General features: G+C 35.5%; 1 protein-coding gene across 1 annotated transcript in view; it reads left to right on the top strand.

Annotated features, from left to right (window-relative positions):
* The window catches only part of COL24A1 (collagen type XXIV alpha 1 chain), a 362779-nt gene that overhangs the window by 141456 nt on the left and 202021 nt on the right, over positions 1–19302 (top strand). The window contains exons 20-23 of the mRNA XM_049875555.1: positions 13123–13176; positions 14722–14766; positions 17082–17135; positions 18916–18960. Coding sequence (XP_049731512.1) covers positions 13123–13176; positions 14722–14766; positions 17082–17135; positions 18916–18960 — 198 coding nt within the window. The remainder of the gene's footprint in view (positions 1–13122; positions 13177–14721; positions 14767–17081; positions 17136–18915; positions 18961–19302) is intronic.

The raw sequence follows: 19302 nt of genomic DNA, 5'->3' as shown, positions 1-19302 counted from the left end.
GTGGAGCCCTGGTGGCACAGTGGGTAAGGGATCGGCTGCTAACCAAAAGGTCTGCAGTTCTAATCTACCAACTGCTCCTTGGAAACACTATGGGGGAGAGTTCTACTCTGTCTTACAGGGTCTCTGTGAGTTGAAATCAACTTGACAATGGGTTTGGGTTTGGTTTGGTTATATTTGTTAGTGTACTCCATTGTCTAGTACTGTTGTTATCAGTTGCTGTCAAGTCAACTCCAACTCATGGTGACCTTATGTATAACAGAAGAAAGCATTGCCCAGTCCTGTGCCATCTTCCAGTGCTGTATCAGGCAATAGTCTGTTGGGTTTTCATTGACTAGTTTTTAGAAGCAGATCACCAGGCCTTTCTTATAAGTCTGCCTTAGTCTGGAAGCTCTGCTGAAACCTGTCCACTGTGGGTAGCCCTGCTGGTATTTGAAATACCAATGACATAACTTCCAACATCATAGCAACACACAAGCCACTACGCTACAACAAACTGAAAACTTGGTGGTGGGTCTAGTCTAGTACTATAGTAAATGCTTTATAAATATTATCTCACTTAATCTTTACAACAACATTTGAGGTAGATATTCTCCACATGGTAAAGTTATTTACTCAAAGTCACATAACTATCAAATGATGTGGCCAGGATTCTAACCCAGATATGATTTCAAAGTCTGAGCTCTTTACCACTTACTTGGCTTTGGGACTAAATTGTGGAGAACATTCAATACGATGCCAAATAGTTTTATTTATCCTGTAGGCATCATGAAGCAATCAAAATTTAAGTGTAAGGTGTGTTAGGTGGTTCATGTTTTAAAAAGATGGAGGATGATTTAGAGAGGGAATAAATTGAAGGCAGGAGGATGAGCTAGAAAATTCTAGGCAAGAAATGATAAAGATCTGAAATAGGGCATGCATTTAGTCAGCAAATATTTATTGACTCTTATGCCAACAGCCATTGTGTTAGGGCCCCAAAGATGAAAAGCCCTAATACCCACCTTCAAGAAACTTACCGTCTAGGGAAATATATGCAGGGAAACCTTTATAATAATGATAACCCAAATACCCAAACCACTGCCATCGAGTTGATTCCAACTTATAGTGACCCTATAGGACAGAGTAGAACTGCTGCATAGGGTTTCCAAGGTTGTAAATCTTTTACAGAAGCAGACTGCCACATCTTTCTCCCATGCAGTGGCTGGTGGGTTCAAACCGATGACATTTCAGTTAGCACCTGAGTGCTTTAATCACTGTACTATCAGGGATCCTATAATAACCATAGTGAATAATACATAATATGTAATACTGTGAGAAAGCAGGATTGGGGGAGTCAGATTATGCTTTGCAGAGATGGTAACACTTGAGCTGACATGATAAATGAGTGGAAATTTGCAAAGCAGAGAAGCAGGATGTATGGCATTCAGGAAAGGGAAACTTGTGAAGCTATGGAGGTGCAACAGTTGGGGCACATTTATGCTAAAATATTATTGTTTCTCTGAAATTCAAATTTAACCTGATATCCTGATTTTTTTTTTCTGACATCCCTATTGGCCTACAAGAAGCGTATCCCTCTATGTTGCGCTTCTTTCCTCCTTCCTTTCCATCTCCTTGGAAGTACTCTTCCTCCTGTTCAGTCTTCACATATGTTTTGCATCAGACTTTCTGCTGACTCCTGAATGACCTCATACCATCAATTATCACCTTCATCCTGATCTTTCCTTTGACTCGATATTTCCTCTTTGTTCTTAAAGTCATTCCCTTTGCCAATGTTGTAATTTAGACCCTCTTTATTTCCCCTTGGATTAGCATAATAGCAGTTTAATTGTTCTTCTTTCCTCTAGTCTGGCATTTCTTCAAATCTGCCTCCATGTTGCTGATGGAATAATCTTGTAAAGTATAGATATCATCATGTCACTCTGGTACTTAAATCCTTGAGTTATCTCTACAGCTTCCAGGTTAAGGCTTATACTTCTTTACTTTTCACACAGGGTTCTTTATGACCTAATTCTCTGTTTCACTCTATAGCCACATCTACCATCACTCTTCTAAAAACATCATTCATTTCAGCCAAACTGTTTAAAGTACCAAACCATGATGTGCTTGTGCAAATCTCATAGTGTTATGCATGCTGTTCTCTTTGTCTGGATATTTCTCTACCTTTCTGTGACTGTCTTCACCCAGCTGATGCCTACACATTAAATATCATGTTCCACAGGAAGCTTTCCCTTATCCTTTCAAATCTAATTGAGATACCCCTTCCAGAAAAAAAAAAAATCTATCGAGCACTTATCTTCTTATAATTTATGATTTGCTTATCTGTGTCTTAGACTCTAAGCTTTTTGAGAGAAGGGACCATGTCTTTTTTAAATTTTATATTCAAAATGACTAGAATAATATCCATAGAACCTAGTAGGAACTCAGTATATGTTAATTTAATGCATGATGGATTTAATGATTGCATTTAAAAAAGATATTTTAGAGGTAAAAACAATACAGCTTTGTAACTGATTAAATAAAATTGATAGAAGAAAGAGAAGTCAGGGATGGATCTGAGTCTTCTGAGTTGGGCGGTGACTTATGTCTGTGGCTGAAATAGCAAAGTCAGGAGGTTTGGAGCAGATTTGGAGGATGGGGATGATAATACATTTGATTCCAGATATATTTAGTTTGAGATTGAGATACCTATTTGACATCTAGGTAGAAATAATCAATAGCTAGTAATAAACCAACCAGGAAAGTCGAAATAGTAGCATGAAGGGCAAAGAGAGAGAGAGAGAGTGTGTGTGTGTGTGTGTTTAAAGAATGCATTTGAGGATTTCTCCTGTCTAGTTTAGCCTTTTACCTACTGATGCTTAGGAGCTTGAACTTGATAAACATGATACATATAAAAACATTCATTTACCCATTCGTTCAATAATTCACTTCATTCAACATTTATTGAGTCTCTCCTACGCTTTAGGCCAAGCACTAAATATGAGTTATGATCCCTCCTTTTGATGAGTTTACAGTTTAGTGAGAGTGATAAAAAAAAAAAATCACAATACATTGTAAGAAGTGTTACATAATAGAGTTGCTGAAGTGCTATGAGACTCTAGACAATTGAACAACAGATTCTGTCTTGGGAAATACTTCAGAAGGAAATGATATTTGAGCTCCATGTTATTAAGTATGTGTATCTTACTGGGTGAGGAACTTCCAAAATTCTTTAGTCTGGAGATTTTAATTCTTTTGAAGTTTTGTCAAGAAAAATGTCAAGGAACTAAAAAAAGCCTACTGACCTCTTTAATATTATTGTCATAATGGTCCTTAAAATTTCTTTCTACTCTTTAATCTTAAAATTAGAATGTTAAAAGTGGGGCAAAAAGACTGAAAATTAGACATTTTTCTGAATACAATAGTTTAATTTCCAGCGTGTAATAATGACTTTGAGAATTACTTTAAATATATGCAATATATAGGGGCTTGTAACAGCAGTGGCAACATGACACTAATTGATCACTGCATCATTGAATTTTAAAAACAGTATCTTAGAAGGGATGATTTTATCAAAAGAATCTGAAAATTTAAAAGGAAGAGAGGAAAAAGAAGGAAAAAAGGAACATGATTTTATATTTTGTGGGTTGAGCAGGAGCTGTTTTTCTCTCTTTTCTTGGTCATTCCAATTTGTCTTGAAATTGTTTCTAGAAATGGGAAAAACAAAGGCAAACATACTGACCCTATTAACTCGATGTGTTTCTTTAGCTGTATACATTATATCATGGAAGCATCTGAAAACTTCTGTCATTTTCATGTATGTGTCTTGTTTTGTAAGTGGGGATAATATAAATTCTTGAAGCTCTGTTGAGGCTTTACAAGGTGGTCATCAAGAAAATCACATGCATTCTATTTACAATACACAGTTACCCTAATTGCAAACAAATTGGGTTCTCTCCTGAGCAGTTTGGCACAGACCTAAAGAAGCCTTTCATTTTCCATTCTTTTTCAACCCGTTGACTCAAAACCTCAAACTAGGATTGGAGACTTGTGTTAATTATGGTTCTATTTGAGTGTGGGGTTATGTGTGTGTATATATATGTGTGTGTATAGATATAAAACATACTTCAGTAAGCCTTCTTTGAGAGCTACCCAATTTGGCAGTCTGCATCCAATAACATTAAAAAAACACATCTTTTGCAGCTTATTGCAGAAAGTAAGAGCAACCAATAAATATTCTCTGTTCTTCAGTAAACAGGAATAATTTAGTTGTTGCTATAAAGGCTTGTTCTTTTTTTTTTTTATAAAGGCTTGTGTTGTTATTTTGGCTATGGAATTGGGGATGTTAAAACAAGGCATTATTCCCTCTTGCATAGCAGCCTTGATAAATTTTCAGAGAAAGGCTGCTATTTGTGAGATTATATTGCAGAATATATGGAAATAACTTTAGCACTGAACTCTTACAATATGTCATGTGTTTATCTGTGTACTAGTTGCTGTTAAGTTGATTTCGACTCATGGAAACCCCGTGTGTGAGTAGAACTGTACTCTGTAGGGTTTTCGATGGCTGATTTTTCAAAAGTAGATCACCAAGCCTTTCTTCTGAGGTGCCTCTGGGTGGACCCAAATCACCAAACTTTCAATTAGCAGCTAAACATGTTCACTGTTTGCACCATCCATGAACCTCCATTTCTCTGTATAAAGGCGAGCTAACTTAGAAAGAAGATGCATAACTCTAGACAGTTTTCCAAAATGACCTTGACCCAGCCCTGAATACTTACATTCCATATCCCAAATCAGGATTTTATACACAGATTTTTCTTTACATTAACCATTTTATTCTCCAGGTGGCACTTAATCAGCCAAGAAATATTTATTGAGCTTATACAATGGGCTGGGTACTATGTTAAACAACGACTTGGAAACAAGATTAAAACAGGATTTTCTGTCTACTAGGAACTTGTAATCCTCTGGAGACATGCAATTTTCACATGTGAAAATAAACATAACTAGACAGCATATGATAAGTGAGAAATAAGGAACTCAGAGAGGAGAATAATACGAGTGGTCATTATTCTGAAAGGCTTCATAGAGAAATTGGGATTTGAGTTTAATGGGTTGAATTTGGCCAAGTAGAGCCAAGTGATGAGAGATTCTAAGCAATGGGTACAAAATGAATACATGTATGGAGAGAGGAGGTAAACATACCTGACTAGAGAAAAATAGGTGCAAACATTGTGACAGATCTTCAGTATAAAGTTGAGGAGTCTGGATACTAACAAAGCCATGGAAGATTTTCAAAAGGAATGAAATGATGGAAGAAGTGTTTTAGAAATAATAATAGTAAATTGTTATTAATATGACTGTGGTAAGTATATAGAATAACCCATAACCCATTGCTGTCAAGTCAATTCTGACTCATAGCGACTCTACAGGACAGAGTAGAACTACCCCATGAAGTTTCCAAGAAGTGGTTGGTAGATTTGAACTGCCATCTTTTTGGTTAGCAGCCAGACTCTTAACTACTGCGCCACCAGAGCTCCAAGTACATAAAATAGATAAGCAAAATGCCATTTCAGAAACTGTTACAAACAATAATCATGTGTGATGCCTTAGGAGAAACGAAACTAATATTTCTGAGTCTCTGTTGTATTCCACATACCGTTTTATTTATTCCTTAACAATATACCCTTTGATGCTGATAACAGCAAAAAACTATGGATAAGGAAACTGAAGTCATGTCTGTAGTAAACTGCAGAACTGGAATTCAAATCTAGATTTCTTTGAAAGACTCCAGGTTTTGCACATTTAAAATTTTTTTTTAATTTCTTTTTGATAAATACAAAACTTAAATAGTAATAATAAACTCCATTAAGATTAAGAAATACACCCACCCCTCGCTTATGGACATGGTTAGTTTCCAAAGACCAGGTCATTATGTGAAAATCAACATTATGAAAAATGGAGGATAACCACATCAGATCACAAAATGGAAAATGATTACATCATTACATAACTGCCAGATGACATCATTACATAATTGCCAAACCACTAAGAATCATGGCCCAGCCAAGCTGATGCATAACCTTTAATTAACCATCGCAGCCAGTGTTACTCTGTCCCTGCACCTTGGCATTCCTTACTGCCAGATGTACCTCACTAATGTGCAAAATAGATAGTAGATTTTGTACTGTTATCATAAATGTGAAATGTCAGATAATTGATAAGTGAGGAATAGGTGTAGAATATTGGAAGCCTCTTGTATATCCCTCCCTAATCATGTACATCTGCTTTTCCCCCACCCCACACTTAGAGGTAGCCACTCTTGTTTTTTGTCATCTTTTTACCACCTATGTATGTGCTTCTACCATATCTGTTGTTTTGCTTGTTTTAGAAATTCATATAAATGGAAAATCATATAAATGGAAAATCATATAAATGGAATCATACCATGTATATTCTTCAGTAACTTCCTTCTTCTGCTCAAGTTTTTTTTTAGTTTCGTCTGGGATGGGCTTGTTCATTTTAAGTGCTATAGAGCAATCCACTGTATTGATATATTATAATTTTTTAATCAGTACTACTGTTGGTACACATTTATGGCCTTTCACATGGTTAATTTTCACAAATGTTCCATGTGTGCTTATAAAGACTGCATAAACTCCAAGTTTGGGGTTCAGTGTTCAACATATGGCCATTAGATCATTTTTGTTAATTTTACTATTTATCTTCCCTATCCTACTGATTTTTATTTGCTCGACATATTAATTACTGAAAGAGGTGTGTTAAAGTTTCACACTCTGATAAGTGAGAGGTGATAGTGTTTTGAGATCTTGGATCCAGTTGTGGATCCTAATCCTTCCTAATCATGATAGGGCCTTAGGCACCAAACCGTCTAATAGCTCCCACTCTCTTCATTTGTTAATTTGACAGTGGATTGGTCAATTTTTCACTACTCATCTGTAAATTTTTGCTTTATATGTTTATAATTTATGTTACTGAATTCATAGAGGTTGAGAGCTGTTATCTCTTCATGGTGAATATAACTTTTTGTCATTATTTAGTGGTCCTCTCATTTCTAATAATCTATGTTGCCTTAAATTTATTAGGTCTAACATTAATTACTTCAGCTATTTTTGGATTGCTAAATACCATTCATATCTTTTTCCATTTTTTGGACTTTCAATCTTTCTGTATTTTTATGTTTTAAGTGTGTAACAATTAGAATTGTACATTCATCATGGTCTTTTGAGCTCTAGGAATTGTCTATAAGTTTTTGGTGTATGCTCTTTATCTACAAATTTTTCTTAGCCTATCATAACTCAATACAAGATTACTTGCACACGTTAAAAAATTTTTGACCCTCCAAGAAATGATTTTACTTCTTTTTCTAGGTTACTTTTTATACTTTGCATATTCTTCTACTTCGATTATAATTATCATCTCATAATTTTTATTTTAAAGGACCATCTCCCATTGCGAGACATGGAATCACCTTGCAGAAAGCAATTTGGCTTTTGTTTTCAGTTCTTTCAAGCTGGACCAACACTTGAGGCTAATTAATGGGGGCTGGCCAGACCAAGATGTAGCATCTGGAGGTCTGATGCTGACCAAACCTCAGGAGGAATGATGTAATATATCATGGCTACACAGTGAGGCTAATAAGAGTCTCGAGCCCTAAGACTCAGAGATGGTTCTTGGTTGCCGATCATGCACAGCAGAGGGTAGCACACCCTTCTTTGAAACGTAGAACATACTGGATCCCTCCTTGGCATCATTCTGTGTGTCTCTTCATTTGCATCCTTTTTGTTTGTAATAAATCTGTAGCTACAAATATGATATACTCTCCATGAGATTCTGCAAGTCATTTCATCAAATTGACGAACTCACAGGGGCAGTGAGAGCCAGCAGGAGCTGGCATCTGCCTATTTGGCAATCTGAAAGAAAATGTCCTTCTAACCTGTGAGCTCTGATCTGTCTCTGGGTGGCTAAGGTCAGAGAAATGCTGCATGAGTAGCTGGTCTGAAAGTAGGTGTCTTTCTAACTTGTGAACTCTGACTAGGGTTGGAGAAAGCGCCACTTGGGGTGCTGGTGACAAGGCTGGAGAATTAGAAAGGTAAAGATAGAATCCATCCCCACACTCTGGGGACTGAATTTGCTGATCTTTATCACCCAGCTGGCAACAAATGTGGTATTTGCCTGCTTTGCCCCTTGGTTCGGGCACTTGCACTAAATTATGAATTCATTGAGAGTAGTAATTGTGGCTTATTTATATTTGTATTTTGAGGGCCTAGTGTTATGGGCTGTTTATTGGGCCTTATACAGTAGACAAAATTAATGAAATGGTAGATGAAAAAAATGAACAAATGGTTAAACATTAGCTATCCTCTCGTGGAATTTTTTTCCTTTTTAATTGTGCTTTAAGTGAAGGTTTACAGAGCAAATTGGTTTCTCATTAAACAGTTAATACACACATTGTTTTGTGACACTGGCTGCCAACCCCACGACATGTCCACACTCTCTCATTCTTAATCTTGGGTTCCCCATTTCCATTTGTCCAGCTTTCCTGTCCCCTCCTGCCTTGTCATCCTTGCCCCTGGGCTAGTATGCCCATTTAGTCTTGTATACATAGTTGAGCTACATGTATTATTGTTTATTTTACAGGCCTGTCTAATCTTTGGCTGAAGGGTGAACCTCAGGAGTGGCTTCAGGACTGAGTTAAAAGGGTGTCTCGGAGCCATACTCTTGGGATTTCTCCAGTCTCTGTCAGACCAGTAAGTCTGGTCTTTTTGTGTGTGTGTGTTTGAATTTCGTTCTACATTTTTCTCCAGCTCTGTCTGGGACCCTCTATTGTGATCCTTGTGAGAGCAGTCAGTGGTGGTAGCCGGGCACCATCTAGCTTTGCTGGACTCAGTCTGGTGGAGGCTGTGGTCATTGTGGCCCATTAGTCATTTGGAATAATCTTTCCCTTGTATCTTAGGTTTTCTTCATTTTCCCTTGCTCCACACGGGTGGAACCAGTAGAGTATCTTAGATGACTACTCAAAAGCTTTTAAGACCCCACATGCTACTCACCAAAGTAGGATATACAACATTTTCTATATAAACTATGTTATGCCAATTGAGTTAGATGTCCCCCGAGCCGCTCATGAAATTTAAATATCACAGTATTCTCATTCTGTACCTCCAATCAATCTAAATATTTTAAAATTTTCACTTAGAATTCTAAAAGAGTAGTATTTTGGATACTGAAGAGATTTTGAGAAACATTGTATCAGTCATGATTTTTTCACTTGTCAGTAGTGGAACCAAACTGAACAGGCTTTTAAGTATGTGAGAAATTCAGGAATTCAAGCATGTCTGGATTCAGGACCTCAAACGATATCATTAGAGCCTAATTACTCCTACTCTTTCCGTTTGTTAATTCCCAGATTTCATCCTTAGGCTTTTTCTACTTGATGGTTCCCCACTGTTCAGGTTTATATCATCCTTAATTATATTCTCTTTCTTCCCAGTAATTCCACTGATGTCCAAAATTTCATTCAGTTGGATTGACTTGGGCTGCTTGCCCTTTTCTGAACCAATTGCTGTTTTTTTAGGGATGTAGAATATACCAACTGACTTAGGTCTGTGTCACATGTCCACACTTGAAATCAGGGGTAGAGTCACCTTTCCTCAAACCACATGGATTTAGAGGAGGGGGAGGAATGTTTCCGTAAGAAAAATTAGTGTATTTTTGCCTGAAAAAACATGACTATATGTTGGGCTGGCATAAGACAATACATCCCGTTTCAGTAATCCATCTCTTCTTTTTAAAAATAGGACAGCTGCACAAAGAAGTTAATTATTACCTAAAGTCATACAGTTACTTGCATAGCGTTATGTTTATTCTAAGGCTACAATACTATTTGAAGGCATTTTAAAAAAACAAGAGTTTTTCACTTTTACTTGTGTTAAAACATGGCAATGATAGAGCAAGATACAACATGTAAGAATGATTCTTGTGCATCATTTGTCATCTGGTGCATTCCAGAACTAAAGATACAAGTCAGCTGGGTAAATTTGCTAATTGGCATAGTTATTACTACATTTAAAAATTAGCTAAAACCTTTTAAAGATTATAGAATCATTGAAAGCAATAATGGAAAACCTGATTCTTAAAGAGATTTACTTACAACTTTGCGGGCACATTGCAATTAAGGGAGCAGGTCTGAATAAGACAATGTTACCATGCTGACTAGGTGTTGTAGGGTGCTTTTTGAAATAGGAAGTTTTTGTGTTTGTTTTGTTCTGTTTTTTACAGTTACTTTGAATGGGCTTTTATTCAGAGAGCAATTAATTTTTACAACATATGTTTTGATTAACAAAGTATTTCTTTTAGTCTTAAAATTCCTAGTCAAATTCAGACTGTCACTTTCTTCTGAAAATTTCCTTTTTCTCTTTTTTTAAATTTTATTTATTTTGTTGTTGTTGAGAATATACACGGCAAAACATCATGCACCAATTCAAAATTTCTACATGAACAATTCAGTGACATTGATTGCATTCTTTGAATCATGTAACCATTCTCACCCTCCTTTTCTGAGTTGTTCCTCCCCCACTGACATAAATTCACTGCCCCTAATCTTTCTAGTTACTGGTTGTCAGTTTGATCCCATATAGATCCCATATAGATCATTCAAGAGCATGGTTTGATGGGACATACCAGTTAATTGGCTTAATTATGTGCCTAGTGCTTCTGTTTTACCTCCTAGTTAGTTGAGTATTGCTTGGGGTCTTAAAAGTTAGATGATGCCTGGCTACCACCAATGATCACGCTGACAGGGAATAAAGCAGAGAGTCCCAGACAGAGCAGGAGAAAAATGTAGAACAAAACTCAAATTCATGTAAAAAGACCAGACTTAATGGTCTAACAGAGACTGGAAAAACCTCCAAAACTACAGCTCCCTGGATGCACTGTTAACCCAGAACTGAAACCTTTCCCCAAACCCACTCTTCAGTCAAAGATTAGACAGGACTATGAAACAAAAAATAATACACGTGAAGAATGTGCTCCTTAGTTCAATCAGATATACGAGACCAAACGGGCAGCTTCTGTCCAAAAGCAGGATGAGAAGGCAGGAAGGGACAGCCACTGGTATAAGAGACACAGGGAACCCACGGTGAAGAGGGGGAGTGTGCTGTGACATTGTGGGGATTGCAACTAATTTCACAAAACAATACGTGTATAAACTTTTGAATGAGAAATTAACTTGACCTGCAAACTTTCATCTAAAGCACAATTAAAAAAAAAAAAAAAAAGCTTGCAAGTGGCCATCCAAGGTGCAGCAGTTGGTCTCTATTTGCCTGGAGCAACAGAGGAAGAAGGAGAGTCAGGAATACCCCACCCCACTTCCATCAAGTCTATTCGAACTCATGGTGACCCTATATGACAGGGTATAACTGCCCCAGAGGGTTACCACGCCTGTAAATCTTTACAGAAGCAGACTGCTACATCTTTCACTGCAGAGCAGTTGGTGGGTTCAAACCACAGACCTTTCGGTTGGCACCCAAGCACTTTAACCACTGTGCCACCAGGGTTCCTTCATAGTTAGGAGTAAACTCATTGCTATTGAGTCAATTCTGACTCATAGCAACACTATAGGACAGAGAACTGCCCCATAGGGTTTCCAAGGAGCACCTGATGGATTTGAACTGCAGACCTTTTGGTTAGCAGCCATAACTCTTAACCATTATGCCACCAGGATTTCCAGTTTAAGAATAGGAGGAGGAAATGGAATGTGTGGCTAATTTCCTCCATTAATAACTGCCTCCTTTGCCATGAGAACAAAAGCCCTGATGGTGCCTAGCTACCATTACTGCACATTTTGATCAAAGATTCTATAGAAGAATCCTGATCAAAATGGGGAAAATTCAGAAGAGAATTTCAAATTCCCTTGCAATCCAGACTTTCTGGAGCCTTGGAAGCTGGATGAACCGCTGCAACCATTTCTGAGATAATCTTTAAATCTTAAACCAAAAGTATCCTCTGAAGCCGTCTTAAAACCAGACAACAACTTAGCTCAGCTAGTAAAAGATGTCTGCCTTAAGCAGTATTTTTTCAGTTTATATCAAGAAGAGAAATATGTGGACTGTAAATTGAAGAACATTTAATACATGTAATGTGTTCCAGACTCTGATGGTCTCTTAAACAAATTTCAAAACATTGTATCTCCCCTCCATCTGTTTTCAGACTTTGTGAACACTCAATTATGTATTTATTGCACTGTTAATCAGATTAGCAATTGGACCTATTCCTTTAAATTTAGAAGTACTTTTTCTGAAAACATGTTGGGAGGTTGAAGCATTACTCACTGAGCAGAATATTTGAACATTAAGTAACATCCTTTGTCTTAGTCATCTAGAGCTGTTATAATAGAAATACCACAAGTGGATGGCTTTCACAAAGAGAAATTTATTTCCTCACAGTCTAGTAGGCTAGAAGTACAGATTCAAGGCATCAGCTCCAGGGTAAAGCTGTCTCTTTCTGTCAACATTAGAAGAAAGTCCTTGTCATCAGTCGTCTGTTGCTCTGGGAGCATCTCAATGAAGGAACCTCAGGTCCAAAAGATGCACTCTGCTCCCAGCACTGCTTTCTTGGTGGTTTGAGTTTCCCATGTCTCTATACTAGCTTCTCTCCTTCGTATCTCAAAAGAGATTGGCTCAAGACACCATCCAATCTTGTAGACCTCATCAATACAACTGCCACCAATCTATCCCACTACATCACAGTGATAGGATTCACAACACAGAGGGAAACCACATCAGAAGATAAAATGATATAGACAATCACACAGTCATACAAGGGAATCATGACCTGTTAAGCTGACAGACACCCTTGAGGGACACAACTCGATCCATGACATCCTTTTAAAAAAATTAATTTACTCTATGTTTCCCAACTTTTTGGCCACTCTGAAATTTTCTGCTTATCTACCCTCCAACTCCATTTTTATAACTTCTTAATGGGAAATGAAGAGGGCCAGTCTTGTCCATCTCTTCCTTTACATTGTCTCTGGAGACATTAAAAAGAAAAAGTCTACATTAATGCTGATTGATCAAAATGTTACTTGAGCTAAAATGTTTATGTGTGCTCACATTGCTTTTACAGGGACTTCTTGGAAATAGAGGGCCTCCTGGGCCTCCTGGCCTCAAAGGAACTCAGGTATGGAGGAAATAAATATCCAGTCAACAATTTTTTTTATTTCAAATTTTCCTTTTATATTTTTTGTGGGACTTTAGTTTTTACTTAAAATGCTACCTCAGTATGGACAATTTTTGCCATACAGAATTTTAAATTGCCATTTTATATTGGCAGATATTGAATGGGATTTGGAGTCATTTTACAATGTTCTGAGTTAATTGATTTATGTCAGCGGTCTCAATGGAATGCCTGAAGAATCCAAGCCTAGAGTCTCATTCATCTGTACTAGAATTTATATTTACTATTTGTGACTCTTTTATACTTGTGACCAAATAAATTATATTTTAAATAAGTTGGGAATTCAGCAAAATGTTTATTAAAGAAAACAGAATATACGATCCTAGGAAGTTCTGTATATGTTATTCAGATGTGGTAATCTCAACTATTTATTTAAAAGTAAAGAAATAAGTATATTTAGTAAATATGTCTATAAGAGAAGTAAAAACATTTAGTACTTTTTTTTTTAGAGAGTAATGTATAGACATGGTTTCATTATTATAAAGCACTCTTCTATTATTTCTTCTGTGTTCCTCTTTTGTCTCTATTCACCCATGAAGTTTTTGATCCTTAAAAGAATATGCCAGATTTTATATCTTATAATTTTGTAGCTCATTTGACCCTAAGAATACTGCACTTATAAATTAGTCAAGAATAAACTCTAGACATTAAGTCCCATTTGGGTAGGATCTGATTTACTTTTGTATCTCTAGGGCTTAAGACAAAACTAAGACTCAAAAATATATTTTTTGAATGAATGAAATATCAAAATCTGCCAAGAGAAACATGTTCTCTATCAGTAATTTTTAAATGTACCAATGTGTATTGATTTTCATCTGTTAAGAGATTTGTAGTCGAATTCCTCTCTGTGTCAGAGCAATATTGACCAAGAAGGTAAAGATAATCTTTAATTTGTGATTTCGGTGATTCCTAATCCTGGTTTTATGATACTGTAATCACTTTTACTCTTCTCCATTCCCAATTTTCTAAATATATTTTTTGTCATCTATCAATTTTAAAATACATCCCTCTAAAGGTAGATAAAGGTGGAAACCCTGCTGGCGCAGTGGTTAAGTGATATGGCTGCTAACCAAAGGGCCGGCAGTTCAAATCTGCCAGGAGCTCCTTGGAAACTCTACAGGGCAGTTCTACTTTGCCCTATAGGGTCGCTATGAGTCAGAATCGACTCGACGGCACTGGGTTTTTTTTTTTAAAGGTAGATAAGGGATTGTTACATAAATTTTTTAAAAAATTAAAACTTTACTGGGTCATGTTGTTATGTTAGGCGCTGTTGAGTTGGTTCCAACTTATGTCAACCTCACGTACAACAGAATGCAACACTGCCCAGTCCTGCGCCATCCTCACAATTGTTGTTATTTTTGAGCCCATTGTTGCAGCATGATTTTCACATCTCAGAATGAGTTTCAGATTTCAGCATAAATAGAAAAAACAGGGTTTACGTTTTAAGTACTTATTTTAGGCTATGATATGTTCTGACTTTCTTTTAAGGGAGAAGAAGGACCAGTTGGACCCTTTGGAGAACTGGGGCCAAGTGTATGTATCATATAAATAACTTTCAATAAGTACTTATCTTGAAAACAACTATTTTGTAAATCTTTTAACAATAGAATGCGGTTTTAAGTTATAGCAAAAGACAAAATTTAAAACATGGCCTAAAGCTATAAAATCTTCAAAACTAAAGTAGGCCTGTAACTGAAACTCTCCAGGGACATTTTAAATAATGTTATGCCTACTCCATATTTACTTGTTTCTTCAATTTCTTCTGGTCTTAGTAATTTGTGAAAATTATTTAAGTGTTTCTCGAAGTAAAATAGAAAGCTAAACACTTCAGCTGTTTCAGTAAATATTCTGGGAATTTCTGTTTTCTAAATGTCAGTAAAATTACAGAAAGCTAATAAGATGTATTTTCTGCCAAATTTTCTTCAGATAGTATCATGACCATATATGACTTGCTTTCAATTTCTAAAAATTAATTCTTTAAGCATTTTTGGTACACATGACTGAAGTTTACATTATCATGAAATAATTCAGGTGTACGCATTATTATTAGGTAGTGATTGCATTTATTTTAAAGAGGCATTATTAGATTCATGTGAAATACACATTTTTTTCAACATTTTTACATTCAAGTAGACAATAATTTTTTTCTTTTGCACTTCTACTTCATTATCACATACAAATTACCATTATCTCCTTGGAAGTAGAAGAAGAGTTTTTATTTTATTTCCTGTGAGATGAGTTATATAACAAAAACTTCCTTGAACCCAGTAAAATTGATCTTATTTAAAACACATTTCCCTAGAAAAGAAGAAAATCATGCCTACTTGCCTACTCAGTCTTAGTATTTATTATAATGTTGCTGCTGTTGATTAAAGATCAGTTTGAGGCCTACTATTTGGGCTAAGTATGTCACATGAATCATCTCTAATCCTGATAACAACCCTACAATTATTGTCCCATTTTTTAGATATGAAAATAAGGCTCTGACGTTATATGCTCAAGCATAACATACTCAAGAAAACCTAATACGACAGAACTTAAACAGGACCAGAAGTTATGATTCCAATTTGCATGCTCTGAATTGCTTAATTTCAAAGAGATTATGAATGTACTGACACCCGCTATCTCTTTCCATAATGTAGATATGATATTTAACTGTTTCCTGAGATAGCCATATCCTCCAGTGCCTGATGGAGTGTTAGCATTATTTAAAAATGAAAGGAATATTCTCACTTAAGGTTCTTCCCAGTCATTGTGAATAAAAATAGAGTAAAATTTTTTGAAATATCATAGACAAACCCAATAATTTAGACTCAAGGAGATTTAATTTCCTGTATCTTTAAATTGATTGGAGAACAGTTGACATTTAAAAGTAATAGGATAATTTTCTGTTTTTTGCTCTACTTTGGTAGGAAACTACTAGGTAATTTCAAGCAAGGGAGAGACCAAAATTAAAGCAACTTTTTTGGTAGAAGTCCTAATGTAATTTTAATTCAGTAAATCTCTTACGTGTGACCAAGACAGAATGAGATCCAGACAGTTGTTTTATTTTAAAAAGGAAAAATATGACAGTATTTGTAAATGGAAGTGATCATGAAGTCTAAACGTGTAATGTTGAGTAGATATTATAAATTAGTGCTCTATTTTTGGCAGTCTCCACCCCTCCCCTTTTTTTAAATCATTGATTGGAATTTTTCACATATATTGGTTGAGGCATAACTTCAATCTTACTGATCTTCTTTCTTACTCTGCTCCAGCCACATTGGCTCCTCATAGTTCCTTGAATACACCACGCACATCCCTGCCTCAGAGCATTTGCATATGCTGTTTTCCTCTGAATGGAATGTTCTTCCCTCAGGTATCCATATAACTTGTCCCTTTAAGCCTTTACTCAAACACTGCCTTCTCATTGAAGGTATCCTATCAAATATTTCAACAAAAGCCCCACAACAGTTTATACCCCTCTTATCTTTTTTTTTTTATCTGCTAAATTTTTGTCCTTCCCATTTATCACTGTCTGACATGCTATATATTTTACTTATTTTTTTTTTTTTTTACTTGTGGGCCATCCTCACTAGAATTTAAGCTCTATGACGGCATGTAAGTTTAGTGAATTCCTTGATCTCCAGCCCTAGAACTGTGCATGGTACATAGTAGACAGTCAATAAATATTTGTAGAATGAATGGCTACTGAGTATAATAAAATACATTTATCAATTAATTTTGAAGTATTTCATCTTGTAAGTATAGTTTAAATTTTATAAACCATAGAAAACTTACAAAATTGAAATGATTATACATCTCTCGCTCTTTTTTTTTTTTTTTTTTAATATATTGTTCTCTTCCAGGGAAAACCAGGCCAAAAGGGGTATGCAGGTGAACAAGGACCAGGAGGCTTAAAGGTAAAACAACTGACTTTATTATCAGTATTAAAATATAATTTTCAAGAAGATAGAATAATGGCTTTTATACAAATATGAAATTAACACATCAAAGATTTTATTCAAATCATTAATTAATAAGGGAGCCAGTCAGATGTTAAAACTGGTTCAAAGAGCATTTGAGAAACCATATATCTATATCCATATTCATATTCATATCTATATTCACACCTGTATAAAAAAAAAAGAAAAAAAATAAGTGTCTGGGTCCTTTAATCAATAGTAGGCACTGAGTCTAAGCACATTCCCTAGTTAATCACTGGGTGGCCTTCACTCCTTTATGTCATTGAAAGGACATGTCACTCTCTTTTTTTGGCTTATTTCCAAGTTTTTGATGATTTCTTTGTAACACCAACAAAGGAAAAATAATGCTTGATCTTTGCTAATACTAACAATAAAGTTTTTTATATACAACATCAAGGCCCGAAAGAAACTAGCTTATAGAAATTGTTGATTTGTACAAATTTAAAACTTAAGTGAAAAATTGAGATGAGTCACAGCATTACTGCTAAATTTTCTAATGCTAGAGTTCATAATTTGTATTAAGCTCATTATTTTTATGATGCTGGAATCAATTCAGACCAGCCCGTTTTACATGCTGAGTAGTCATATGTCATTAGTGGCTACCATATTGTTCAGTACAGTTTAATGCACCCCACGCTGCAATATAATTACTAATTCTTAACAGCAATTGATGGTTGAATCTCCTGCTCATTTTCCTAAACAAAACTTACATTCCTGAAGATTCACCATATACAATGCCCTCAACTTAATCTTTCACGTTTCATTAATCCATGCCTTTGCTCATACCATTTCCCACCACCGAAAATGACCGTTTCCCATCACCAGTGTATCACTTATTCTTCAGGGCCCAACTCAAATATAGTTCCATAATCCACTATTTGAAATAATAATGCTTGATTTTTGACAGCCAGTGTAGTGTATATACTGTATGTTCCTTAACACTGCCAGCAGGATCTGGGACAGCATACCATAAACAGGCACATGACAATTTCCTCAGTGAAATGTTCAGATTAAGCAAAATAAATCAAGATAATAAGTAGACTCACTCAGATCAGGTAAGACATGGCCACAACATAAATTCAGATTAGGTCGAGTTTGCCACCAAATGAATTGTGAAAAACTGTTTTCAGAGCTGTGTAGACTATAGAATTGTGGTTAATGGTTTATAAATATATATCACTTCTCCGGTGAAGCCACCCTAGTTTCTCCAGCACATAGGATGCCTGCTCCTATGAACTCCTTTAGTACTCCTGCTTGACATTGTGAGGTATGTTATCTCCTCAAGCAAATATAGATCCCTGTGGATAAGGACTTTGTTTTTATTCTTAGTATCTTTCACAGTGCCTACCACTCTACCTTTTACAGAGTACACCTCAATAAATATTTTATTTTTCAAATTTTATTTTTAAAAGTGCTTCTAAAATGATTAAAAGCCTTAAGTAGAAAAAAATAATTTAGATAAGTAGGTTGCTAAGAGTCGGAATTGATTCGACAGCAATGGTTTTTTTTTAGGTAACTATTATTATTTGAATGAAAATAGAAGAAATACCATGTTTAATAAAAATATTATAACAGAATTTCAAATAACTGAATTTTCTGAGACTTCTTCTAAGTTATGACTATGTAATTACATTAAAAATGAAAATGGGAGTGATGTTATGAGTCGTCTTGTATGAAAAACAATCATTTTTTATAGCTTTATGTTCTTTATTAACAGGGAGAAGTAGGAGATCCAGGAAATGTTGGAACAATTGGTGAAACAGTAAGCTAATTTTTATGTCCCTACTTTCATTTTTTTAATCATACATAAACAGTTTTAGGAGTTATATTAGCTATAACCTGTGCTTATAATTTCAGAATATTTCTGGTACTCTACAAATTTAAATTCAATTTAGATGTTTCTATTGACAAATAAAACCTAACATTGTCCATTCTTAAAAAGCTGCAAGTTATTAAATCATAAGTTTAATAGTTTGAAGGTCATTTTTCTTTAGATTTCAAAGTTTGGAATAAACCAAGGGATAATTAACTGGAATCAACCAAGAGATAACTAAACTTTTCTCAAAGTTTGACTTGTGTAAAGATACATTACTGTGAAAGAAGG

This window comes from Elephas maximus, chromosome 3, assembly GCF_024166365.1.
Source record: "Elephas maximus indicus isolate mEleMax1 chromosome 3, mEleMax1 primary haplotype, whole genome shotgun sequence".
In the NCBI taxonomy this organism is placed as follows: domain Eukaryota; kingdom Metazoa; phylum Chordata; class Mammalia; order Proboscidea; family Elephantidae; genus Elephas; species Elephas maximus.
The sequence above is the reverse complement of the archived record's forward strand: the minus strand, read 5'-3'. Positions and strand labels throughout refer to the sequence as shown.